Source organism: Dendrobates tinctorius, unplaced genomic scaffold, assembly GCF_039654945.1.
Source record: "Dendrobates tinctorius isolate UK_male_01 unplaced genomic scaffold, ASM3965494v1 ptg000060l, whole genome shotgun sequence".
NCBI lineage: Eukaryota > Metazoa > Chordata > Amphibia > Anura > Dendrobatidae > Dendrobates > Dendrobates tinctorius.
This window is the reverse complement of record NW_027361728.1, coordinates 43,595,367-43,621,817: the sequence shown is the minus strand read 5'-3', so window position 1 is coordinate 43,621,817 and position 26,451 is coordinate 43,595,367. Positions and strand designations below refer to the sequence as shown.

The following is a 26,451-nucleotide window of genomic DNA, read 5'->3' as shown; positions in this document are numbered from 1 at the left end:
ATGACAAATGATGTAAATGATGGGACTGTATTTACGTGGTACTCTTACCTAAGTCGTAAACCCTGTGTGTCCATTTATTCCAAAAAAACTGCACCTACAATGTGTTGTACGGTCATAAAATTCGATTGTGCTCACGTCAGCTGGGACAGTATTAATAATGGATGTACAGTATATCTTTTCTCTCCCTGCCTCCTATTCCTACCATGCACAGATGGCGGTACAGAATGCCTGAATAGACTGAAGAGGAATTCATTGATAAGGAGACACATGGATCTCTGGACAGCGGAAATGACGACGTGTTACCAAGTAACAGATATTGTCCCTGGGGAAACTAGATCCATGGAGTCTTCCTGAACATCCCACAGTGACCGCACAATGCCGGCCGCAGCGGGTCCGCTATGGTGAGCACAAAGAACAAAGAAGTTCTGCAGATGAGAGATACACAGTGAAGGAAGGAGACATGTCAGAAAGGTAAGAAAGCAGGAGGAGAACTTCTGTCTTATTTCTCTACTATCACTTGGGAAAGCAAATGAAAGACAATCTACTGTTACGGGATTAAGTGTCTTATTCAGAGACCTGAACAGCTGACGGTAGCTGAAATGAACGTCAAAAATTGTCTCTTTAATTGAATGTTCGATCCAATTAAATTAACCTTAAACTTTAGATGGCGGCTTATTTAGGAGAGTTTTTCTATGAGCAGATTTAAGTGCCTTTGGAAATAGATTGGAATCATTTCTTCAATTCCAGCGCCATTTAGAAGTCCTTGGAATGAAGTTTTTATTTTACAGCTAAATCTATTTTGCATCAGAGCAGCATTATCCCTAATAACGGCTAATTGCTCCCCGGAATGTAAAAATACAATGTTATCACTTTGAGCTATGCAATTCCATTACATCTCATTGAGAACAGCGTTGAAATAATGTAACACTATGTGCGTGTAATAAAACCTGCATTACCTTTCATTTTACACCAACTGCACACCCGAGCCATACGTTGCCTTGTAATTTGGTGATCCCCGAATGCAATCGCTATCACTTGTTGTAAAGCCTGCATCACACCGCGAATGAGAGCAATATTGCAGATTATAGCCCAGGCATGCTTCATATTTTCTGACATCCGACTATAAAATGTAGAGTTGCAAGGAGTGAATGAAATTGTATCTGTCAAAGGTTTACATTGCATCATAATCTCACAGATCGCATTATTTGCATAGGTTAGTGGCCCTTCACTTTAAAAGAGAGCGCTTATGAAAAATGCATGGTGCAGTACGGGCAGAAACGATTGTATTGCTGTAGTGAAGACAGTCACGTATTTATCACTTTATACTACCAACGAAAGTCACTAGAAGGAAGAAAGTATCTGAAATCGTCAAGCATGACTGATATGTGGTTTGCAGGGTATGACCAGAGCAAGGAGACCTGGGAGCTGCACAGTGTAACAGGGTTTATCCCAATTCCACTTTTTGGATAGTGGTTCTGGTTCCTGTCCTGGTTGTACAGACATGTGACGGCTGCAGCCAATCCAAGCAGGGATAACATGGTCACATGACCATTCTCACAAAATCAGAAGACCTATAGGAGAAGAATGGGTGTTCATTGGCCGTTGACTGTTCACTATTATTATTTTTTTAGTGTGCTGAGCTGCTTTAAAAAATATAACCCCTTTAAAATAAATAAACTGCTGATCACAGGGAAGATATTTTCTGGAATTCCTTTCAGCAATTATATTAAAGGGCAACATTTTCAACTTCTCCTTAGCCAGACATTGCTACTTAAATATTGCAAAAAGACACCCCCCAAAAACTGACCAGTACCTGCTAACACAATAAAGCAAGTGTGAACAGGTGAAAGTGGCTATGACAGCACAAAAAACAAACAAATGAATGCAGCAGCACTCTGCCCCCTCACCCCATATAAACTGCAAACATTGGCATTCAGGGATTTAAAATGTGAATCCACTGACACCTTTATATTTTCTATCTGTTGCTGCATTCTTGAGTAATCTGTATTTTAATTCATATGTGCTCGAATTTAATAAGTGCTCTGGACATGACTAAGCATTTATCATTTCTCTGTCTCCCCAGGTTGTTTCCCCATCCAACACCACCTCTTTAGTTTGATTTAAAGCTTACTGTCTGATTCCCCTGCCTGTTACCTGATGTCACACAGATGGTGAGCTGTCAATTAGGTTTGTGCTGAGCAGGGAAACAAGCTCTGGATGCAGTCGCTCAATAAGTTCTCTGTCATTCCCAGGGGACATAACACCTACTGTGCATATAAATTAAAAGCTAATTATTCAGGATTGCAGCAACAGATAGAGCATAAAAAGGTGTCCTTAGATTTACAACGGATAGATCTCATGCTCAAATATGCAGTTTGGAAGTTTATCCCTTTCACATACACCTTCAATAGCTGTCACATGAATTTTCTTTCTGGGGACAGGTCTTATGGCTTTACCCATGCACATGCACACTCGGCAAAGTAGAATATGCAGGTATTCCTATTGGTATTTAAGAAGACCTAAAGTCTATCACATTTGTCACTTGTAAAATTTGAGGTTATAGAATTTGGAGGTAGTCATCAGACTATGCTGGAGCCCGAGAAGCCCAAAAAGTCCCATGCCATGCACATAAGGAGACCCCAGTATACACATTGCACATAATTTGGGGAAAGGGAGGAGACGTTCAATTTTGTATTGAGGCCCAGCAGCCTTTGTCAATGTTTTATCTAGTCATGCAGGAGTAATCTCTGCCACATTTGTATTACAGGCCTCAGAAATCAATGATGTGGCATAGAAAAGACCGCTTCAGCTTCCTATTTCTCCCATTACTTATTCCAAGAAGAAACTTTTCTGATGATGTGATTTGTGAAATGAAATATTGTGCATTCGCAGAAGGCCGACATCTGTTTGAGGGACAAGCACGTTGACTCGGAATATCGTGCTGAAATGAAGCATAGCTTGTGATTTCCATGCTCCGCTTATAATATTATCTCTTCAGCTCCTCAGGTGTGAACACAAGCAGCAACAGCTTCTCTAAATCCTATTCATCGCACTGCTCGGATCTAAGCGAAACCAACACGTCTTTACCAGTCTTGTCAAGTAACAGACGAGCGTTGCGGCAGAGCTGTGATTCCGGCATTTCTTCCCCGGTGAGAATTTTCTCATTTCCATATGTAGTATACTTATAATGACATGGGCGACCGAAGACCTGAATACAAGTAAATATCTTGTGGCTTTACAGTTTTCTTCTCTCCAGCTGAGCGCAAGCGCTACTTGCGCAAGCGCTACTTCATGTTAACACAAAACATCTCTCCTAGGTCTGTTAACTTATGGAACTTATACAGGATATTGTTCCAATGTCACCATGTCCTAGGAATCTATACTATAAAATGATCACAGAATTTATAAGGGTTGTATCAAAGTCGTCTATAACGTTAGAAAAATGACTTTCGGCAGGAACCTATGGCAGCACATACATTCATCTTTCTACTGTAAAAGAGGTTGAATAAATTTATCTGATTTATATTTAGAGCCATACAGTCATGGCCAAAAGTATTGACACCCCTGCAATTCTGTCAGATAATACTCAGTTTCTTCCTGAAAATGATTGCAAACACAAATTCTTTGGTATTTTTATCTTCATTTAATTTGTCTTAAATGAAAAAACACAAAAAGAAATGTCCTAAAGCCAAATTGGATATAATTCCACACCAAACATAAAAAAGAGGGTGGACAAAAGTATTGGCACTGTGCGAAAAATCATGTGATGCTTCTTTAATTTGTGTAATTAACAGCACCTGTTACTTACCTGTGGCACCTAACAGGTGTTGGCAATAACTAAATCACACTTGCAGCCAGTTGACATGGATTAAAGTTGACTCAACCTCTGTCCTGTGTCCTTGTGTGTACCACATTGAGCATGGAGAAAAGAAAGAAGACCAAAGAACTGTCTGAGGACTTGAGAAACCAAATTGTGAGGAAGCATGAGCAATCTCAAGGCTACAAGTCCATCTCCAAAGACCTGAATGTTCCTGTGTCTACCGTGCGCAGTGTCATCAAGAAGTTTAAAGCCCATGGCACTGTGGCTAACCTCCCTAGATGTGGCCAGAAAAGAAAAATTGCCAAGAGATTTCAACGCAAGATTGTGCGGATGTTGGATAAAGAACCTCCACTAACATCCAAACAAGTTCAAGCTGCCCTGCAGTCCGAGGGTACAACGGTGTCAACCCGTACTATCCGTCGGCATCTGAATGAAACGGGACTGTATGGTAGGAGACCCAGGAAGACTCCACTTCTTAACCCGAGACATAAAAAAGCCAGGCTGTAGTTTGCCAAAACTTACCTGAAAAAGCCTAAAACATTTTGGAAGAATGTTCTTTGGTCAGATGAGACAAAAGTAGAGCTTTTAGGGCAAAAGCATAAACATAGAGTTTACAGGAGAAAAAAGAGGCATTCAAAGAAAAGTACACGGTCCCTACAGTCAAACATGGAGGAGGTTCCCTGATGTTTTGGGGTTGCTTTGCTGCCTCTGGCACTGGACTGCTTGACCGTGTGCATGGCATTATGAAGTCAGAAGACTACCAACAAATTTTGCAGCATAATGTAGGGCCCAGTGTGAGAAAGCTGGGTCTACCTCAGAGGTCATGGGTCTTCCAGCAGGACAATAACCCAAAACACACTTCAAAAAGCACTAGAAAATGGTTTGAGAGAAAGCACTGGAGACTTCTAAGGTGGCCAGCAATGAGTCCAGACCTGAATCCCATAGAACACCTGTGGAGAGATCTAAAAATGGCAGTTTGGAGAAGGCACCCTTCAAATATCAGGGACCTGGAGTAGTTTGCCAAAGAAGAATGGTCTAAAATTCCAGCAGAGCATTGTAAGAAACTCATTGATGATTACCGGAAGCGGTTGGTCACAGTTATTTTGGATAAAGGTTGTGCAACCAAGTATTAGGCTGAGGGTGCCAATACATTTGTCCGGCCCATTTTTGGAGTTTTGTGTGAAATGATCAATGTTTTGCTTTTTGCTTCATTCTCTTTTGTGTTTTTTCATTTAAGACAAATTAAATGAAGATAATAATACCAAAGAATTTGTGTTTGCAATCATTTTCAGGAAGAAACTGAATATTATCTGACAGAATTGCAGGGGTGTCAATACTTTTGGCCATGACTGTATATCCTGACACTTGGCCTTTGCAATGAGCGGTATTGTGTGGCCATTCTTGTCTACATTTAGCAATGTTATCATTGGTTGAAAAGACCATACAATATCAGATGGTTGCTCCAATCCGATAATCTCAGGATGATTTTTTGGGCTATGGAGGTGGAATTCAAAGGTGACTGTAAAAAGTTATGTTTCAAAAAAGAGAAAAATATATAATTGAAGTTTAAGATGTTAACATATTGCTATTGACAACATTGGGTTGTTAATATACCCTTTCAATAAAGAAAGCTTAATTGGAGAAAACTAAGTGCACCCTTCTTGACTCATATTACATGATAAAAAAAATCTGGTCCTTACAAGGTTTTAAAATTAGGTAAATACAGTGTTAGATGAAGCAACATATGACAAATTTCCCTATGAAAATTATTTATTTACCAAAAACTAGGCCACACTGCAGAAGAAGCAGTGTGTTAAAAATTGAGTACAGCCTTACTGCTTCTATAGGCAGTAGGAGGATAAGTGGCAGGCAGGTGATGCTAGTCAAATGAAGAGTGACCATCTATGTAAAAGCAGAAGTTTTGACAGTTTGCTGGTCTGGAGCATTCAAATATATGTTAATACAGTGTCAAGGAGATAAGACATCAGCAATGAGAATCAATTGTTGCTGTCCATCAGTTGATGGTGAGATTATAAGGCTATTTCCAAATCGCAGTCTATCATTATACAGTGATAAAGATTGGAAAGTGGAAAGCTTTCAAGACAGTGGACAACTCTGCAAATTCATCTCAATTCACATAGCCAAAGAGCTACTGCTCAGACTATAAAGGCCTCAGTTAGCATTTTAAATATTTAATTTTGAGACAGTACAATTACAAAAAGACCAAACAATTATGGCTTGTCTGGAAGGGTTGCCAGGATAAAGCCTCTTCTTTATAAAAACAACATGGCAGCGTGGATAAAGTTTGCAAAAATTGCATCTGAAAAAAATACGAGACTTCCGAAACAATGTCATTTGGACAGGCAAAATCAGAGTGGAGATGTTTAGCTCTAAGTATCAAAAGTAAAGACATCCATCCAAAAGCTCTTCTCCGAGAGTGTGTCATGTAACAGGACATCAACCTGTAGCTCAGACTGGCTGAAAAAGAAAAGATAATGCGGTATAATTTTTCATGTGTGTTGTTCATCTAAGCTTGTATTTACCTGTATTTACCTTATTTAAGACCTTCTAAGTAAAGGAACAGATTTTTTGTATCAATCAGCTTTCCCAGCTCTGTAACATGGTGGCTGCAGAATGATTGTATTTTCATGCTGACAATTTCTCATTTACGATCTGTCTTTCTTGCTGTCTTTCTGTCTGGTGAGGATGTAGACCTCAAAAAGAATTCAGACTGGACACTGTCGGCGGGATGCTGTTTTCTGGCTATTTTGGTCCTTTTGCAACCCTGCTTTTACCGTTAGAGAAGAGACTTGAATGACAATGAATGAATGAATGAATGAAGTAGCAGGTGTGCTTATACAATTTAATTAAAATGGGTATAAAAAGCATTACAATTAAAAAAAAGAATTGAAGAAGCAATGCATTAATGTAATCCTTCAATGTCCAGATGCATTTTTTTTTCCTTTTTGAAATGCAGCATGTGCAGTTATTTGGGCACCGATATTGTACATATCGTACATAGGCATTCATGTGTAAGCAACTGCTCGTTCTGCTTTCTGTTGTGTCTTACTCTAAAAATGACTTATTTGCGGCACACAGGGCAAATCTTACACTAGTTCCTTGAACATAAGTCAAGCAGGCAGCATTACTTTATACCATTGTTATGAAGGCAAGTGTTCACCTTACATGTGCCGCATCGCGTTACGTGTTTCCCCATCATTCCTCACAGAATACCAGAAATTAAGTAGTAAACAGACTATCCCAGGTTACTGTTGACTAAATATTAAAAAAGCATTTGTCATTAAATTTGAAGAAAACAGACAATTGTTGATAGTAAAAATATAATAGAAAAGCATGGCGTCGGAATTTTAGTGCACGTGCCAATGAATAGACTGAGTCACTATTTGTGAGCTTTCACGTTACATAAGTCTTCTGTTTTTCTTAGTGCAGCTACATTTCACCTATTACAGCACAATATCTTGTGATATACTAACCATATTTTTGTGTGTGTATGTTTATTTCTATCTACACTGTTTTATGCTGGCGTAATGATTGGCCTTGTAAGAATGGATGTTTTAAGGCCCACATACCCAATGGACTAATGGCAGCTGACACTCAAAGGGTATGAGGGGTCCTTCCTACTGATCATCGGTGGAGATGTCAGACTGCCAATCACTTTGTTCTCTCGAAGATTATCCACCTGCTGAGATCTCTGTCGGCAGCTTTCTTGCACAGGATGGCAAAGGCGAGAGATCGCTCCTGTGTATGGAAGAAACGGCCAAGATAGCTTTCAGCTGTACGATTGGCCAAAGCATCTTTCATCTTCGAGCCATCTAATGTGTATGGCCGGCTTTACTATAGGTATTAATTTGACATCTACATAAAACTTGTAAATTTTCCCTTCAAGGCCACATTCACACTATCAGTATTTAGTCAGTACTTTACAAAAGTATTTGTAAGGGCCCCGTCACACATAGCGATGCACCAGAGATCCCAACAACGATATGACCTTGTCAGGATCGCTGGTGTGTCGCTACATGATCGCTGGTGAGCTGCCAAACAGGCAGCTTCACCAGCGATCAGCACCAGCGACAAGCGGGTAACAAGCATCGCACGTCGCTTAGATACCCGCAGTGTACCTTAGTTACCAGCGCGCTGGTGCAGGGAGCTGGTAACCAAGGTACACATCGGGTTTCTAAGCGGCGCGCGACACTTAGAAACCCGATGTGTACCTTGGTTAGCAGCTACCTGCATCAGCATGGTGGTAACTAAGGCACACATCGGGTTTCTAAGTGCTGCGCGCCGCTTAGAAACCCGATGTGTACCTTAGTTAACAGCGCCAGCTCGCTGATCGCTGGTCTCCCGCCTGCCACACGCAGTGATGCGTGCCGGCCAGTGGGAGAGCAGCGATCAAAAAATGTCTTGGCCATTCCAGGACGATCAGCAATAACCGGCAGGGGGGCCCGTCGCTGGTCAGTGTCACACACAGCGATCTCGCTGTTGAGATCACTGTTGCGTCACTAAACTTGTGACTTGTGATGGGGGCTTAAGCCAAAACCAGGATTGGAACAATCAGAAGAAAGGCATAATAGAAACACGTCACCACTTCTGTATTTATCACCCACTCCTGGTTTTGGCCTTCAAATACTGATGTAAAAAACTCACCAAATACTGAACATGTGAATGTGGCCAATCAGTGTTTTCCCCATTGTACTGTTTTTTTTTTTTCCTCACATTTTAATACGTATTGATGAGTTATTTGCTGCTTGGGAAATTGCTCCATGTGTACCTGTTGTGTAAATAAATTGGAATGAGGATCCTACTGCAACACTGTGTGAATATGCCGGTCTTATATAAGCCACATAATATAAATTCTATGTTAGAACTATTGCAGGAAACCCTTTGAATTTAATAGGCAGCAATTATTTGTCTAAGGCCGGGGTCACACGAGTGTACATTCTCTCACTCAAGAGAATCAAGTCGATTATGTTAATGACACTCTGATTAAACTCTGACGGAGTTTGGTCAGAATGTCAGCTTACTGTGATCCGATTCTCTAAGCATGAAAAAATCGGATCGCAACTGTTGAGAAGATGGAGAACTTAATTGCTCCATCTTCTCCATTGTTTGACGACATCCGAGTGCAGTCCGATGCTTCAGAGGCACCTATCGACTTGTATGGGTGAGTGTGATCTGAATCTTGGATGTACTCGCAACATTCTATGATTATTTTGCTCATGTTGAATCAGCATGAGAAAAAAAAATCAGCTCTTCACTGCCCCATAGTATAACATTTGTCTGAGCGCTATCCGATAAAATCAAATTATTAGTGCTGTTATTCCTGTACCTATATAGAGCCATTAGTTTCCATAGTGTTTTACAGAACATATGTTATTATTTATATAAAACCCCCCGGTGTAAAGACCAATAAAATAGTGTTCACAAAAGTCATTGCCTATGGGTAGGCTCACAATCTATAAGTAATAGGAAATAGACAATAAGTTGTTATTAAAGGGGTTTATCCAATGTTTGAGCTAGATGATCAAAATTATATTTAAATGAGCCATGACTGATTACAAATAATAAAAGAAAAAGGTGCCCAACCTCAGTGATCCCCCAAGGCTGATGTTCCAGGTCTAATCCAGACCCCGCTGTTTGTGCTTCCCAGTCCCATTCTGCTGTAGATCACGATGGTTAAGATTCTTTCTTTTTCTTTTTTAGCTGGCCTGAGCCCTTTTCTGATATGGCCTTGTGTTTCGTCTAAGCTTTTAGTTATTTATTATGTTTTATAATACCCACAGTGCCCCTCAATAGAGGGTAGTCAAGATGTGTACTGAGCCTATGTGATCAGTGTGTTTTCTGGAACGGTGCTGTGATGCCACAGACTATAAAGAGCTTGGTCAGAATTATTCTAGGATTCTCCAACCTCATGTAAGTAATGAAGGTTGATTATATTGACTTTCATGCCGGATGCTATAAGGGTACACGTGCTGAATGCCGTCATTTAGTTCTTCTTTTAATCAAAACAGAGGTAACTTTTACTTGCATATTTAATCTCAATTGTCCTTGTGCGACTTTGGTGATTTCAAGGTGTTGCTTTCCGAGGTTTAATCATTTTCAAGTGTTCTGTGAATGCACATGAAAACACTTCAAAACATAATTAGCTCTTTCTTCTCCGTATTTAAAGCTTCCATGTGACGCGTTCAAATATCTAACTTGGCACAAGCTGAAAGAACATGATGTACAGGGGACTCAAATTCGTTGTCCTAGAGTGAGAGAAGGTAACGTAAGAAGCCTCTTATCTGCAAAAAGCATTAGCTAAAGTCTTACAAAAATGTTTATCCACTCAACCTGAACCATGGATCGCTTCCGTTATTATTATTAGCCGATGAATACCAGGTAGCTGTTTATTCTTTAACGTATGCATACATTTTATATGAACAAAGGGCCGACGGAGGATGAACTTGTAATAAGAGGAGAGGCTCATCTATTCCAAGAAAGGACACAAACGAACGATAAAGAGATATGGAGACAGCGACTGCAAGAAAACTGGGAGAATTGTCTGGTGAGACTAAGTACTCAACTCTTATTTCCTGCAGGTGAAATCTACTATAATCTACGGTATTATAGGCATAGTATAATGTATCTTCTGCCACGATTGTAGTCTTTGGCAGCCCAAGTCATAAATGCTTGCTTTATAACAGTTATTAGATATCCTCATAATTCAATTGTGAATTTAAAGCGAAAAATTAAAGCTATAAACAATGATTAGACAGCCACTAACAACAGTAATTATATCAGCCCACTGTTCTATACTTTTAAAGTATACCGCATATACTCGAGTATAAGCCGACCCAAGTATAAGCCGGGGCACCTAATTTTGCCACGAAAAACTGGGAAAACTTATTGACTCGAGTATAAGTCGGGTACGCATTGTCCCCTCATCCCTATCTTGGTATGCAGGGCCTCCTCATCCCTATCCTTGTATGCATGGCCATTTCATCCCTATCTTGGTATGCATGGCACCCTCACTACTATCCTAGTATGCATGGCACCCTCATCTCTATACTTGTATGCATGGCCCCCATCAGAAAAGCATAAAAAAGTGTATATATTAAATATATGTATATATATATGTGTTATAAAAATTGTACACATAGCTGTATGGCTGTGAATCCTGCACTGAAGTGTTGTGAGACAGTTTTTAAAAGCTGCAGTTGGATGTGCCTGTGTTTGTCTTCCTTACACTCTGCTGATTGCTTATTGCTTGTCACGTCGGCGGTAGTAGCCACCGCCGTCCCTGCAGCGGCGGGGCCCGCCGCCGCCTGTACTCACCAGCGCTCGCCACGCCGCACGGTGCCCGACTCCTCCTCGTTCTCGTCATTCCGGCGCGTGCCTGTCTCATGCGGGCACCTTAGGCCGCGGGCGCGTGCTCTGCAGGTCTCTTAACCCTGCAGCGCCCGCCCAGAAGCCTGAGCGCTCCAATCAGCCAGCATTTTGGGGTATATCAGGCGTCTCCAGCATGGTGGAGACGCCTGATTATCGTGTGTCTTTCCGTGCGGTATCCTGGCCTAGCGTTTAGGGGTTTCCCCTTCTCACTCTCTCTTCATCCTGTACTCCGCTCTCAGTGTCCAGTCCTGTACTCCGTGTCTCCGTCCTGTACTCCGCTCTCAGTGCCCAGTCCTGTACTCCATGTCTCCGTCCTGTACTCCGCTCCCAGTGCCCAGTCCTGTACTCCATTTCTCCGTCCTGTACTCCGCTCTCAGTGCCCAGTCCTGCACTCCATGTCTCCGTCCTGCACTCCGTTCCGTACTGCCTTCTCCATTCTGTACTCCATTCTCAGTCCTGTACCACTCACTCAGTCCTTTGAGCCGCCCCTCTTGGTTCTAGCAGTCGCGGCATCTGTCTTCCGAGGGTCGGCCCCTGTATAGGGGTCGGCACCACCTGGTGCGCTCACCCCCGGGAGCTCCAGTGCCGCGATCCAGAGGGTCCACTCTCGGACGTAACCTTCCTGGCCGTCACAGTATAATCAGGCCATGGACCCTGCTAGCGCCTCGGCGGCCACCCAGAAAGAATTGCTCTTTTTGCGTGAGAATCAAACCAGAATAATGTCCTTTATGAAATCCATGGACACCCGCCTTTCCGCATTACTATCTGCTGATCCAGGGAACACTCCGTTGCTAGCGGGACTCCAGCAAGAGCTCGTGTAGCAGCGTGACGCCCAGTCCCAAATTCTGAGCTACATGGCGTCTGTGGATGACCGACTCCAGTCCCTACAGGCCTCTGCTGCCGCTTCAGCTCTACCTCGGGACCCACTTTCCCATCTGCCACCACGCCTGGGGAAACCTCCCAGGTTTAGTGGCGACCCCAAGTTGTGTCGGGGTTTTTTAAACCAGTGCCGGTTGCACTATGAGCTCCTGCCTCAGCAATACCCCTCTGATCGAGCTAAGGTAGCTTTCATTGTGTCTCATTGTGGGGGAGGCCTTGGCGTGGGTAAATCCTCTGTGGGAGAGGGATGACCCAGTGGTATCAAGCATTCAAAACTTCCTAGATACTTTTCGCAGGGTATGTGGTGAGCCTGGCCGTGTGGCCTCAACCACTGAGGCCCTTTTCAATCTTCGCCAAGGTTCTCTCACCGTAGGACAGTATGCCATCCGCTTCCGGACACTGTCCTCTGAACTGGGGTGGAATAATGAGGCTTTGGTTGGGGCCTTTTGTAGGGGACCTCCGGTAAAATAAAAGATGAGCTTGCCGGCCGAGACACTCATACCACTCTGGAAGATCTTATTTCCCTAGCTACCCGTATAGATTTACGGTTTCAGGAATGCACCCGGGAGTCAGTTAGGGAGAAGAGATCTTTTAGGTTATACCAAGCTCCCATTCCCCGCTCCCCGGCCTCTTCTAGTAATTCCACTCCCGAGCCCATGCAAGTGGACCGAGTAAAGTTGTCCAAGCAAGAACGCAGGGAGAGAAGGACGCAGGGCCTATGCCTTTATTGTGGTGGGGCCAACCATTTTGTGCGTACTTGCCCAGTGCGGCCGGGAAATGCCTCCGCCTAGGCCAGGTAAGAGAGGCCTTCCTAGGTGACACCGATTCCTCTCTGCCCCTTACCATTTCGGCTTTAATTGTTTTAGGTCGAGAGCGCAGATCTGTGGAGGCGTATGTGGACTCGGGTGCGGCTGGTAACTTCATCTGGCTCAAAGAAGTGGACCAGTTTCGGATTCCAGTTGTTACGCTAGAGAATCCACGCGCCATCGCCTCCGTGGATGGCAGACCACTACCTGAACCAATCACCATGGTCACTGTCGAGGTGGAGATACAAGTTGGAGCTCTTCACCGAGAAAAAAATCGCCTTTTATGTTTTGCCCAGTTTGTCCCACGCCGTGCTCCTCGGCTTACCTTGGCTTCGTCTTCATGAACCCGTTCTAGACTGGTGTTCCGGGGAGATCCTCCACTGGGAACACTTCTGTCATGAACATTGTCTGTTGTCGGTATCTAGCCCAAGTCCGCAGCAAGCTCCCACCGATCTTCCTGGGCTTCCTGTGGCTTACCACTTGTATGCTGACGTCTTCAGCAAGAAGGAGGCTGAGACACTGCCGCTGCATCGTTCCCACGATTGCCCAATTGAGCTGATTCCAGGAGCGAATCCTCCCAGGGGAAGAACTTATCCTCTGTCTCCGGCAGAGACCATGGCCATGTCCAAATAAATCCAGGAAAACTTGGCTCAGGGTTTTATTCGGAAGTCATCCTCCCCTGCAGGAGCAGGGTTCTTTTTCGTCCGGAAGAAAGATGGATCCCTTCGGCCATGTATTGATTACCGAGGCCTGAACAGTATCACAGTCAAAAATAGGTATCCCCTTCCGCTGATCCCAGAACTCTTTGACTGCTTGAGAGGGGCCCGGATCTTTACCAAATTGGATCTGCGGGGAGCCTATAACTTGATCCGAATCTGTGCCGGGGATGAATGGAAGACGGCCTTCAATACTCGAGACGGCCATTACGAGGATTTGGTTATGCCTTTTGGTCTCTGTAATGCCCCGGCAGTTTTTCAGGAGATCGTTAATGAGATCTTTCGAGACCTACTCTACACATGTGTCGTCGTATATCTAGATGACATACTCATCTTTTCACCTGACTTATCCACTCACAGAAGGTGTGTCCGGCTGGTTCTGCAACGTCTACGGGAGAACAGACTCAACGCTAAATTAGAAAAATGTCTGTTCGAGCAAATCTCATTGCCCTTCCTGGGGTATATCATCACGGACTCCGGAGTGAAGATGGACCCCGAAAAATTGTCTGCTGTGCTCAAATGGTCACGTCCAGTTGGAGTAAAAGCCATCCAACGGTTCCTGGGTTTCGCGAGCTATTACAGACAGTTCATTCCCTTCTTCTCCTCAGCGACCAAGCCCATCTCTGCTTTGACCCGGAAAGGGACCAAACCAAATGTCTGGACTCAAGAGGCTGAAGAGGCCTTTCTTGCCTTGAAACGGTCCTTTGCCACAGCTCCGATTTTACACCGGCCGTTAGTCAATAGGCCATTCATCCTAGAGGTGGATGCCTCCTCTACTGGTGCGGGAGCGGTCCTTTCTCAGCGGACAACTTCTGGTCAAGTGGTGCCTTGTGGGTATTTCTCTAAATCATTCTCTCCCGCAGAATTCAACTACTAAATTGGAGACCGGGAATTACTAGCCATTAAGATGGCTTTGGAGGAGTGGCGGTATCTTCTGGAGGGGGCGGTCCATCCATTCATAATCTTCACGGACCACAAGAATTTGGTGTATCTTCAGTCTGCGCAAAGGCACAATTCCAGGCAAGCCAGGTGGTCGCTATATTTCTTCCGGTTTGACTTCAAACTTCATTTTCGACCTGGCGACAGAAACATTAAGGCAGATGCCCTATCCAGGTCCCTACATTCACCTGAGGCTGAGGAGGTTTCTTCTCACATCATTGAGCCAGCCAAAGTTATCACCATGGCGCCCGTGACGCTCTCCCCCATTCTGCCAGGCAAGACCTTCTTCCCACAGAATAAGAGGTCGGAAGTCCTAGACTGGGGGCATTCCTCCAAGATTGTGGGTCACGTCGGGGTCAAGAAGACCTTCAGCCTTCTTTCACGCTACTATTGGTGGCCTTCCCTTTGCAAAGACGTGACAGATTTTGTAGCCTCCTGCACGACTTGTGCTCTGAACAAAGTACCAAGAAGTCTGCCGACCGGTCTACTCCACCCTCTGCCTCCTCCTGAGGTCCCTTGGCGACAGAATGGAATGGATTTCATTACTGATCTACCACGCTCTTCCGGGTGTACTACCATCTTAGTAGTGGTTGATCGCTTCTCCAAAATGGCCCATCTGCGGCATCTGAGCTGGCCAAGGTCTTCATACACCAGATCTTTAGGCTTCACGGACTCCCTCAACGAATTGTCTCCGATCAAGGGGTCCAGTTCACCTCCCGTTTTTGGAGGGCACTCAGCAAGCTCATGGGTATATCTCTTGACTTCTCCTCTGCTTATCATCCTCATTCCAATGGGCAAGTGGAACGGATCAATCAGGTATTAGCAGCCAACCTGTGTCACTTCTCTAACGCCCATCAAGACAACTGGGTGTCCCTTCTGCCGTAGGCAGAGTTCGCCCACAACAACCATCCTAATGAGTCCACCACTAAAACGCCGTTCTTCGCGGTTTCCGGCCAGAACCCTGGTGTTCCACTACCTCTCTCTACGCCTTCTGGTGTTCCCGCAGCAGATGCCCTCGCTACCGAATTTTCTCAAGTCTGGAAGGAGACCAGAGAGGCACTTGAAAGATCCAGTATCCAGATTAAGAGACATGCAGACAAAAGACGCAGGGATCTTCCGCCATACCAACCTGGCGACAAAGTCTGGCTGTCAGCTAAGCATATCCGCTTGAAGATACCTTCTTACAAACTGGGTCCTCGGTACATCGGCCCGTTCGCGGTTCTGGGACACATTAACAACGTGGCTTATAAATTAAGACTGCCGGCTTCGCTTCGGGTCCCTAACGCCTTCCATGTCTCGCTCCTTAAACCTGTTGCTCTGAATCGGTATCGCCCTGTCCCACCTCCTTCTCCTCAGCCAGTAGGGACCGATAACATCTTTGAGGTAAAAGAAATTCTTGCCATGAAAAAAGTTTGGGGGCGTACCCTCTTCCTCATTGATTGGAAGGGTTTTGGTCCCGAGGAGAGGTCCTGGGAACCTAAGGAGAATGTTACTGCTCCTCTTCTTTTAAGGAGGTTTTTGTCCAACCTCAGGAGAGGGAGACGTAAAGGGGGGTGTACTGTCACGTCAGCGGTGGTAGCCGCCGGCGTCCCTGCAGCGGCGGGGCCCGCCGCCTGTACTCACCGGCGCTTGCCACGCCGCATGGTGCCCGGCTCCTCCTCATTCTCGTCATTCCGGCGCATGCCTGTCTCATGCGGGCGCCTTAGGCCGCGGGCGCGCGCTCTGCAGGTCTCTTAGCCCTGCAGCACCCGCCCAGAAGCCTGAGTGCTCCAATCAGCCAGCAGCATGGGGTATATCAGGCGTCTCCAGCATGATGGAGGCACCAGATTATCGTGTGTCTTTCCGTGCGGTATCCTGGCCTAGTGTTTAGGGGTTTCCCCTTCTCACTCTCTCTTCATCCTGTACTCCCCTCTCAGTGTCCAGTCCTGTACTCCTTGTCTCCGTCCTGTACTCTGCTCTCAGTGTCCAGTCCTGTACTCCGTGTCTTCATCCTGTACTCCGCTCCCAGTGCCCAGTCCTGTACTTCGTGTCTCCGTCATGTACTCCGCTCTCAGTGCCCTGTCCTGTACTTCGTGTCTCCGTCCTGTACTCCGCTCTCAGTGCCCAGTCCTGTACTCCGTGTCTCCGTCCTGTACTCCGCTCCCAGTGCCCAGTCCTGTACTCCATTTCTCCGTCCTGTACTCCGCTCTCAGTGCCCAGTCCTGTACTCTGTGTCTCCGTCCTGCACTCAGTTCTGTACTGCCTTCTCCGTTCTGTACTCCATTCTCAGTCCTGTACCCCTCACTCAGTCCTTTGAGCCGCCCCTCTTGGTTTTAGCAGTCGCGGCATCTATCTTCCGAGGGTCTGCCCCTAACGGCCCCTGTATAGGGGTCGGCACCACATGGCGTGCTCACCCCCGGGAGCTCTAGTGCCGCGATCCAGAGGGTCCACTCTCGGACGTAACCTTCCTGGCCGTCACATTGCTCCTCTTGTCCTCTTCTTAGAGTATAATAGGCATTGTAACCTGACACCTCACTGGACTGGCAGTCCATCTTACTTTGACCAAGACAGGTTTGAGCTGTTTATTCAGAGTGGATGGTATGTTCAGGAGGCAGTGGGGGAAGAAGAGGGTCACAAGTGGAGAAAGAAGCATATTCCTCTGATAAAATATATTTCAAATTTTCTTATACCCACATGTACTGTTCATTTATGGAAAATTTGTTAAGCAGACAGTGACCATGTAAGACTTCTTTTATTCATGTACTGTATAATATTAAAGCCCTATTCCATCGGGCTTTTTTAGCACTGGAGTGGTGCTACTAAACTAAGGTCCCTGTCTTATTCCCTCCTGCCACCGTCTTCTTCTCCTCTCAGCGCCGCACTGGACGCGAGATGCCATCTTCTGGTGGGAAGTCAGAAGCTATTTCACAAGCTCTCAATGCAAGTCTACAGAACAAGAACAAGGCACTTATAGACTTGCATTGAATTGTGAACCCCGGCTCGTTCCAGCAAATGCTAGGGCAGCCGGCATGTCACAAACTGCTGAAGACTGACAAGATCGGTGGTTCCAGAAGATAAAGACGACAGCTGGAAAATATCAGACTGGATGGAGGCACCTTGAATTAGAATCACCACCTCAGCGCTGCCCTAAAAAAATCTGCTAGAGTGGTGCTTTAAACTTTTAAAGTCAGTGATTGCTGCTTTTCAGTCAACGTTTATGTAGGTGCTTTGGATGAAATATCTACCTTTTTCACCACCTTGCCTGGACTCTGTGAATAATCTATGTAGAACTTGACACATTGAGCAGGATCTATAGCTATATTCTTCAAATACATGTGTCTGTATTTTCTTGTTTCCAAAAAGTTCTGTCCCCAGAGCAGTTTACTTTGAAAAAAAAAATGTGCTTTTATTTATAGGTCCAGTGCTAAATCTCTGCTATTGCCCAAGTCTCGACAAACCTCAAAGCAAGCCGACAAACAAAACAAAAAAAGCAAATGGCATTTTCACATTTCACCTAAATTTGATTTTTTTTTTCTATTTTCTGTAAATTATCTGATGAAATGAATTGTGTCATTAAAAATTACGGTACAACTTGTTGCATAAAAAAAAGCCCCATATCTCTACATTGATGGGAACATTTTTTTAAAAATGTTATGGCTCTTGAAAGAACAGGAAAAAACTAAAATGGAATGTGTCATTAAATGGTCAATACATTGCATTGTTTTGCACGGATAAGTAGGGCTCCCGTATTTAGGCTTTTTCATAATGTATCGAGTAGAACCTGTCACTGCATAGTGATGACAGTTAGAGAAGCTACAAGGGAAAACTTTGCAAGGAGGAAAGAATGGTGTCACTTGATGCACACGAACTGCAGCACTTTTTCAGGGCAGTCGGTCTTTGCAAGTTTTCAGTCTGTTAACCAAGCTCACAATGCATTTCAAGTGATATTTTATCATGTTTTAGCACTCCACGGAGACATAAATCGGCCTTTGCTGGTCTGAACACCGTGTAACACTCCTTGAAATATATATGTAAAACAAAGAGCTGTCTGGAGTCGGAAAGCTGGAAACCATTAGAGACAATAACGCCAGTATGACATGCCTCAGTGGCGGGTTGCCTTCACTGGTGCATACAGAGGTTGCAAAGCTTTGCACTACAAGGTGTTGTAGACAGCCCCAGGGAGCCGAGAAGACTCCAGCTTCAGCGTTGTCTCCTTACAATGAATTCATACATAACAAACTGTAAACCATGACTGACTATGTGCAAATGACTTGTAACGTAAGCCGTGATTGTTAGAAAGAAATCCAATTTTCTCTGAGAGCAGCTGAAGTGGAACTTTTAGCATCTTGTTAGGGAGTATGATAAATCTCAGAAAATCTCCTAGAAATAATATATTCCCGGGAAAATTACATATTGCTGTTTTTCATAATATAATAAAATTTCAATTTCACTGGGAATCGTTTTTTGCCCTACATTTTATTTATGGCGGGTCTATAAATTCCTCAGAAGGAAAGCAAATTGCAAAACATGAAAAATGGGTAAAACCGAATATTGAAAATCAAGAATGGGGTGAGGAAGGTCATATGATGGGAATCAAACCCTGTGATTGACTTGTACTTGTTCATTTGCAGAATATAAATCTGTCTTATCAAGATCTTGGGGATCCTTACCAAGAAAACAACTTTCACCGTATTCTTCGACGTCTGATAAGAATTGAAAGGCTTTGGTTGGTCGACAACTCATTAAAAGACTTGAGTGCCATTCGATTGCCAAGGTGGGCTACTCATGCATGATAAGTGGCTATTAAACAACCAGAAAAAGCTTGATGTAAGAGTAAAGACTGATGAATGTTCATGGGTAGGACTTTGAGTATTATGGTTTTGATTTTTTTAATGTTCCTTTTTTTTTCCATTTACAGTAATTGTGTATGTAGCCACAAAAAAGGAAAACAGGCTAAAACTGTTTGTATCTCTCAGGCCTTCAGTTGAAACTAAGGCCACCTGTACATATTAAACTATTACTCAGTTGGAGCCTCAGATATCGATGGGCCCATCCAATGGTCTAATGAGTTTGGGGGTACCGAACAACTTGATGGTTGTGAGAGATGTTAATCGTGCCTGTCCAATTTAAGACTGTTGATCACATTGCTCTCCCTGAGATAAGATGCTGACTGACATGTCAGCTGGCAGCTTTCTAATAGAGAGCACGAGCAGTCAACTGATTGAGACCTCTTGTTTATGGGATTGTTGGCTGAAATGGCTGCTCGCCAAGAGCATCTCATGTATATGGTTAGCCTTAAGGTGCATTGTTATAGACAGTCATCTTGCGTCTGTACCACTGTTCGAGCAGTCTCTACAGCCATGACAGTATTCAGTAGGGGGTCATAATCTTTTGAGGACCACATTATAATAGCAGAGTTGGTCACCTGCCAGGGCAGTGGGGTACTCAGTACCGGGCCGGTATCTCAGAGGGGAATGTCACAGCAGCAGTGACCTGGTCCGTGGCCCTGGGCACCCATGTAAAAGGGATGAAGTGATGGAATAAAGTTTATGAGTGAATGATTTGTGACGCCACCTGTGGTGTTCGGCAATGAAGATGTTAAGCCGATGCTGCAGACAGATCCTCTGGGACAGATGGTGGGGTGCAGCAATGATGGTGTAGCCCTCCACAGGCAGGGCTGTAGACCCAGGGCAGAGTAGATGAAGAGGATGGGTGTTGAGGAACAGGGTGTAGTGTTTGGCACAGAGATGTAGCAGTGCTGGAGAGTTTGCTGGAAGAAGGCAAGGACACAACAGGGTGCAGTTTCTTTACCTTTACTTAGCTTGGAAACTGCAGTCCAGGGTCCAGATTACAGATGGCACAGGAGCTGGCTAGCCTGGAAGCAACTTAGGAATCTCTCTAGGCAGATGGGTTGTGTAGTCTCCTTCCTAGCGCTTAGTTTTAGGTTCCTCTTGCTTATTCTCTTTATAACTCCCTCGTATGGCAGACAGCTGTAGCCTTCTTCTTCTGGCTTACACGTCGCTGTTGTGCCTCCGAGTCTTATGTGGGAATAGAGCATTTACAGCTTCCTATTCCTCCGATTTCTGTTGCAGGAACATCAGTATCCATACAACCTTGGAGAACGGGCTCCAGATCATGCGCTATAGCTGGGAATGAGCCTGAACTCTCTGCTCAATCTCCCAGCTCTTCTCCTCACGTCCACACACGTTGCCCTCCTCACACGACTTCCTAATTTCCCCTTCCTGGCCCTCAGAGAGCAGCTCTTCCCCCAGTTTTGGGTTCAGAGCTCCCTCTGCTGGCCCGGAGTGGGAGTTGTGTTGTGTGTTGTGATTAACTGCCAGAGAGATCCTTTATTGCTTCCAAGCATGACATCACACTCCCTAGGAGGAAGGTAATGCCACTGTGGCGACCACACTCCTGGGGGCGCCACAAGAGCACAGCCAGGAGTTTGCATAGGATCTAATCAATACCTGTAGGTTTTGTGCACACATTGAGTATTCGAAGATTTTCACCAGCAAAAACCAGAGTGTTGGCAGGAAAAACAGTGTGCAGAATCCTCTTGTTTTTGATAAATTTTTGCTTGTTTCCTCCCCCCCATTCTTTTGAATAGGTGTAAAAACGCTGAAAGAATTGACATGGTTTATACCCTTCTAAAGGATGATTGGGGTCAGACCTCCAGTGATTATTAAATTATCTCTTGTTTAATAGAGACTAACCTATTAACTTGGTACAAACCCTTAAAAGCCACAAATGGTGTGACCTTCAAGGGGTTACATGACTCCTGTTAGCATTTTAGGTTTCAGTAAATGAATTTCTAATTCTTGAGACTTACTGCCCCACATTTGTTATTGCTGTTGAAAATAACAGTGATTTGGTTGTTGCAGGTGCAAAGAGTTAAATTTAAGCAAAAATCACTTTAGGTCCTTTAAGCAGCTGCCAAAGCTTCCTGCAATCCAGCACTTATCACTTGCAGAGAATAACATTGAGTCTTTGAGTGGGCTTGCAGACCTGAAGCATTCTCCACTAGAGTCACTTGTCCTGAAGTCAAATCCATGTGAGTTTTTGGAAGACTACAGACTACGGTAAGTGACAGCCATTATGATGTTAGGGACTCTAGTATGCTTACTTGTAAAGAACTAATTTTGTGGCATTTTTCATTACTTTGTGCTTTTATACTCGGAGACTATATTCAGTATTTACAATATTTAGATGACAAATGATAACGATTACTAATTAAAGTGTGTTACAGACCAATATAAACTGGATTCACAAACCTCCCCTAAATAATACTCATCTTCTTGATACCCCACCTGTTCTGTTCCGATTCTGCCTGGGTCTCACGCCTGGCTCCAGACTTTCTGCTCTGAATGGATGAGTATGTGACCACTGCAGCCAATCACTCAACAGTTTTAAAGGGGTGCAACTCTTTGTTAGAAGCATCTACTAATGATTAGTGGAGGTCAAGTTTTAGAAACTCCAACGATATTGTGTAATCTTTGGGGGAAGCCATTCTAGGTCAATTCTGCAGAGGTTGCACTAAATTTAGTGGGCTGTCAACAGTCTACACACTCTGGTTATTACACCAGGATACTGAACAGAGGACCCTCCTTTATTAACCCTGATATCCGTATTTTGGTATTTTAAAATCTGTTTTTTAAATCATTTAAACACAGAATAGTAGTATCTTTATTTACTTACTTTCAGTGTCAACTTTCTGCACTAAAATACCCCATTAAATTGAACTGTTTTATACTGGAGACTCCTACTCCAAAGAAGCTTGCAGCGGGTTCAAAGCTGAGAACTCCTTTATCCCTTCCATTATCTGCTGTTGGTCAAATAATTTCAATGTTTATACTTACAATGCTGCATTTAAAAAGGAAAGATGCTCAGCGCAGCCCCCATATGACATTAAATGAGGATATCTGGTGTAACAAGTTATCACCTATTCACATGGTAGATGCTGGATTGGTGGGGGTCCTTCAACAGAGACCTCCCCACTGCTGCTCTATTTATTCTTTATAAGACTGTTAATACAGCCATGGTTATCTGTCAATCCCATAAACTTTAATTGTAGCTTTAGTGTATATGTAGTAACGCCACTCTTTTCAAATGTAAGAATACATACAAGTTTTTGTTCATGCGATTTGTGGAAGCACCAATGGATGGAGACCTACCAATCTAGTAGATGTTGCTTAGCTGTGATAATTTGTTAGAACTGGAGTACCTTTTAAAAGGGTGGTGCGACTCTTTGTGACTGCAGTAATAAAAAAAAAAGCAAAGCGATTTGACAGTTCCTTTATTGTAAAAAGCATCCCGTCCAGTTCAACACACTTCTTGAATGTTTTCGGTCATACAATTGACCTTCTATGAAAAATAATTTCACAGTTGATTTAATGAAATTGCAAATCCTGAAAATATTGGAATACTATTGTGGAGGAGTCAGACGTCTGTAGGGCAGCGAGTAATGAAGATGAGAACCATATGAACAGGAGATACTTGAATCTGGCATTTGTACCCCAAAGTATCCTGGTATTGCCAATAATTGGTGCTTGTGTCCACAATTTTGAGCTGAGATTTATTCAGGAAATAAATCCTGTATCATGCGTAGCAGGCATATGTTCGCAATAAAGTAGTGGTACTGTGATAATGAGGAGAGAGTATATCCTGCCCAGGAAGGCAATTATGTCACAGGGAGAGAGGATGCACTGGTAAGAAGAGCACCAGAGGTATAGCGCTTGACCTGTGCCCGGGCGTGTATGCTACTGGTATAGGAGACGCTGTGCATCTCCTATACCAGCAGCATACACCCCCGGACACAGTATAGTATTCCAATATTTTCAGCTCCTTTCAGGTATCTATTTTGGCACCTACTCCATCCGGCTATCACCTACTGTTTGTGGTGTCTATGCACCATTTAGTCCAGCCGACCACGAATCTCTCACACGGACTCTCTACTACCGCCCACGGAACCTGTGGAGTTTCATTAAGCTCACTTGAAACCCTATCTCAGGATTCGCAATTCCATTAAATCAACTGTGAAATTCTTTTTCTGATGAAGGTCAATTGTATGACCGAAAATGTTCAAGAAGTGTGTTGAACTGGATGCTTTTTACAATAAAGGAACTGTCAAATCGCTTTTCTTTTTGAGTGCCAAGTTTTTTTTATACTACATTTGATAGTTGGTTGGATACCTGACTTGTGCACCTCACTCTCATTTATTGAGTGCCGTGTTTTTTTCTATCTTTGTGACTGCAGACTGTCATGCTCCTGGATTCGATCCCTTGAGCTTTTCCATTGTCGGTTTCTCTTTCTGCCAAGCCACAGGAGACACTCCTTTTCTCTGGGTGTTTGGGTTCTGCTGTTCTGGCTACAGTCTGTCTAGCTTAACAAAGGTCTTTTCCTTTGTCTCACCTTTTGGGTGCAGCTTTATATTCTGTCCCTCAGCTGGCATTTCCTGCTGGTGATAGATTCATTGGGATGTTCTGATATTCCATTGATTTTTGCAACCAGTCTGTTAGATTAAAGATAAGAGTTTTTGCTTTGCTATTTCTTTGGTATATTTTGCACCTATCTTCTGTTTATCATTAGGAAATAGCCAGTATATTTTTTAACAGTACTTGGCTTATTCTTAGTTTGGTATTTTGGTATTTACTTTACTCACTCTTTAATCTTTCCTTTCTTCAGCACACTTCTCCTCTTGTAGATAATTCACACTCTGCTCTGCCCTCCAGTTCTTTAGGAGGAATGTGAAGCAACTTGATGGCTGTTTGGGCAGTTTAGGTTCGAGTTGCCATCTTCTAGTCTGTGGTTAGGGCTGGCAGGGCTCAGTTGTGGTTTTTAATCTATAGCCTATTTTCCCTAATTAGTTGCTACATAGGCATGACACAAACTTGTGAATCATCACATCGCGCCCAGTGCAAGCTGTCAGGAGTCTATTTTGCCAATGCCAGTTGTGTGAAAGCAAGTATGTAATTTGCATACATGCTGTCATGAGCTGACTAGATGGGTGCGATCTCACTCAGTGCAAGTGTATTGAGCGAGGCCAGACATGGTCTAGTTGGAATGTGGCTGAAAATATGCAAATTGCATACTTACATTCACATGAGCACCTGCTCCCAGCATCATCACCGGGGAATCCTCACTGCAAAGATTGTGCACGATGTGAGGATTCACAATTCGGCAGTCACATAGAGTGACTTTAGACTTGTATGCCAAGACTGGACAACCCATTTAAGCTTTATTGACACAATTTGGTCATTTTACAGTTTTTAATACTTTTTCTCCAAACTTGCTGAAAAACCATGATATTTTGCATTATGTTTATGAAAAAAGACAGTAAAAAAAGCACCAAGTGACTCTGAAATGTAAATAAACCCTTGTTTGTCAGCTCTGTCAGTTTGTTAAATGATGGCAACATTCTTCTTGCAGCTGAGTTTGTTTTTGTATAAGTTAATTTTTAACCCCTACATTACCTTTGACGAATACTTAAGTCAGAGGCCGTATCCCTGTCTTTGAGGCGCGCTCCAACATTCGTAGCCAGCTCTTGGCTGGCTTTCATAGGAGATCGTGTTTTTTGCTATACTTAGCAGTGCTTCAGAGAATCACAGCTTCAAGTCTCCTAAGGGGACTGTTGAAGTCAATAAAAATTGTGAAAAAAAAAGTTTTTAAAAATATGAAAAAAGTAAAAACAAAACACAAAAGTTCAAATCAACCCCCTTTTGCCACATTGAAAATATAACAATTAAAAAATAAATTCACATATTTGGTGTCGCTACATTCAGAAATGTCTGCTCTATCAAGATATAAAAACTATCCGATATATCTGCATCAGCACCAAAAGCAACATCAATAACCTGATAAAATGCAAATAAATATTAACTTATTTGGACAGGTATTAGACTTGTGATTTGTGTTATTCATCTTTCATTATCACATATTTTTATTTTTAATATTTCAGAGTGTTCTCCCTTTTGCCAAATTTGAAAACGTTAGATGGAATTCCAAAACTTCCAGAGGATTGGTCAGTGGCAGAAGAAAGACATTTTTTAACATTCAAGTGCACAATTTTGTAACTATTTGCTGCACCGGTGCCTGAAATCTGAAATATTTAAGCAAAGCGAATTGACTGGTATCATACAACCTATTTTCACAAGGTGCTGAGCACTTTGTATTTTTGATAATGATAAATAAAAATGTAAAATTTACTGTATGTATCTGTGTTTTGTCATGTCTCACTTCCCGTAAACAGATCCCCCCAAATTTTCTGAAAACCAAAAAAATAACGATCTATAATGCCAAGTTCACACAATCAGAATTTGCAATAAACAAATCTGTGGATTTTTAGAAACATCTGAAACTTTGAATTCTGCCTCAGATTTGATCCACAGCTCTGAAATGAGGATTCCTTGGGAATAAGGAATGTAGTTATTGGTGGTAAGTGTAATATCCAAGGAACTGTCAGTATTCCAGATTTTCTTCTGCATTGCATGTGGCAAAAAAACCTTAATCAGATGTTGAGTCTTCGTGTAAATCTGGACATAATCCACAACATGGGAATATTAGAGATAAGCAGACCTGGCAAAATCCTACTTGTTCAAGAGGATTTTCACAGGAAATTCGATTTGCAGAAAAGTTATTTTCTGTGGAATGAATGTTCCTTATTGTGCTCTGAGGTCTCTTCTTAGAATACTTAATCTCATTTCACTGCTCCCTTACCTGTCCTTCCGATCCGCCATCACCTGTTCAATCCTCGACGAATCTTCGTATCACCGCCAGATATGATGACTAATGCCAGATGTGATGACGATGTGACCTTTGTGCAGTTTTCAATGGGATAGGGATTTCAACGGTTGCAACAACAGTAAGAGGGTGTGATGAGGGGTGTTGAAGAGTGGAGGGGCTGGAAAGGTCATCTGTAGTGACG

The 26,451-nt window shown here is 43.4% G+C and overlaps 1 protein-coding gene across 1 annotated transcript; it reads left to right on the top strand.

Annotated features, from left to right (window-relative positions):
* The first annotated feature begins 260 nt into the window (after positions 1-260).
* On the top strand, positions 261-25,737 carry LOC141092601 (uncharacterized). Its single transcript, XM_073578929.1, has 7 exons — positions 261-471; positions 2,999-3,149; positions 10,008-10,101; positions 10,267-10,385; positions 19,160-19,302; positions 21,413-21,610; positions 25,486-25,737. Exons 1-7 carry the CDS (start codon positions 461-463, stop codon positions 25,598-25,600), a joined length of 831 nt encoding a protein of 276 aa, XP_073435030.1. The 5' UTR covers positions 261-460; the 3' UTR covers positions 25,601-25,737.
* The last annotated feature ends 714 nt before the right edge of the window (positions 25,738-26,451 follow it).